General features: G+C 40.0%; 1 gene segment (V, D, J or C); it reads right to left on the bottom strand.

Moving 5' to 3' along the window:
• Positions 1-839: 839 nt before the first annotated feature.
• LOC123965686 lies at positions 840-1334 on the bottom strand. The segment is given in 2 exon segments: positions 840-1171; positions 1279-1334. Coding segments are annotated over 2 exon segments (384 nt in total).
• Between the last annotated feature and the right edge of the window lie 278 nt (positions 1335-1612).

Genomic DNA, 1612 nt, shown 5'->3' with positions numbered 1-1612 from the left:
ATGTTATATATGCCATCTCATGGTCCAACATAAATGCTCCCACTGATCCTGTTTTCTACAACTACAGTCTTTTGAATCTAATGGAATGTAATATCTTTCATAATGCCTGTATAATGTATAATGTATTACATATGCTTAACGACAGACCATGCAACCTTATTGCAATTCATTCCACTTCACATACATATAAGACAAGGAAAAAGGATCTATATACTATAAACTCTGTCCTTCACATCTGCCCTCTCTGTCCTGCTCTGCACTATATTATACTATACTATACTATTTATATCATGAGGTCGTAGGAGCAGAACATATGCATGTAGACTGATTCTACTTATAATTATATTATACACATCTAGTTTAAAAGGGACTTTTTTGTGATTTAAGGGATGTCCAGCTTTGTTTGGGCCATCTTTGGTTATGAAGGTTTTTGATGCTGATCTGCGTTCATATTGTATTTTAACTGGAAATCGTAAGAGGCTGAGGTCAAAGGTCATGATGAATATCTTTCTCACTAACTGTCCCAGTTTGGTTCCTTTTTATTAAATGGCAAACCAGACAAGACAATTGGATTATAATGACATATGGAATTATTTGATTTCCACCCTGATATTTTTATCATTGTACTTGACACATGTACTTTGGTGGTTAAATCATGTGTGGTAAAATGAGCAATCTATTTGATGAAAGTGTGTGTGTGTGTGTGTGTGTGTGTGTGTGTGTGTGTGTGTGTGTGTGTCCTCAGTGAAGTGTATCAGTCTCTGCAGTAGCTTCCAGCTGCAGCAATCAGTTCAGTTTCTGTTCAGGCTGGCTGAGGGAGGTTTTTGTACAACGCTTTTTCACTGTGTGAACAACCACTGACTGTTGATGTTATGGAGACTCTGACAGTAGTAAACTGCTGCATCTTCAGTCTGGACTCCACTGATGGTCAGAGTGAAGTCAGAGTTTGATCCACTGCCTGTAAAACGACCTGGAATCCCTGATTCTCGAGTGCTAGCACGATAAATGAGGAGTTTAGGAGTTTCTGCATCTCTCTGTTGGTACCAGTCTAAAAGTTGGTGGCCGCTCCAAACATAAACATCCTGACTGGTCGTACATCTGATGGAGACGGAGCCTCCCAGAGCAGAGCTCACTGCTCCAGGCTGAGTCACTGTGACCTGGCCTCTGGACTCTGAGGATACAGAGACAAAAACATAAAGCAGCGTCATGGTTTTGTGGGCTTCATTTCAGAGGGACGGATGTTCATAGAGAAGAGGAGTTTGATTCTCTGGACTTTACCTGTGAAGCAGCAGCAGAGGAGAGTCCAGATGAGGACGCAGATCAAAGTCATGTTTTTGATGAGGAGGATTTCTGTGGCTTCTGTTGTCATGAAGGACAGCTGTCAGTCATCCAGTGTTCAACTCTCAGGACTATAAACTCTCCCAGAGCACTGGAGCATGGTGCTGCTGATGCAAAGTGGCTCTCTATGGAAATGCTCTGACTGACTCCAGCAGGGACTTGGATTACTCTGATGATGCTGTTTATCAATGGATCAATCAATATATCTGAGTATTAATTATAAATCTTTTAAAAACTATTTTAATATAATATATATACTATTTTAATATATATA

Source organism: Micropterus dolomieu, unplaced genomic scaffold, assembly GCF_021292245.1.
Source record: "Micropterus dolomieu isolate WLL.071019.BEF.003 ecotype Adirondacks unplaced genomic scaffold, ASM2129224v1 contig_10744, whole genome shotgun sequence".
NCBI classification, from domain to species: domain Eukaryota; kingdom Metazoa; phylum Chordata; class Actinopteri; order Centrarchiformes; family Centrarchidae; genus Micropterus; species Micropterus dolomieu.
Note: the sequence above shows the minus strand (reverse complement) of the source record. Positions and strands in the feature narration are given on the sequence as shown.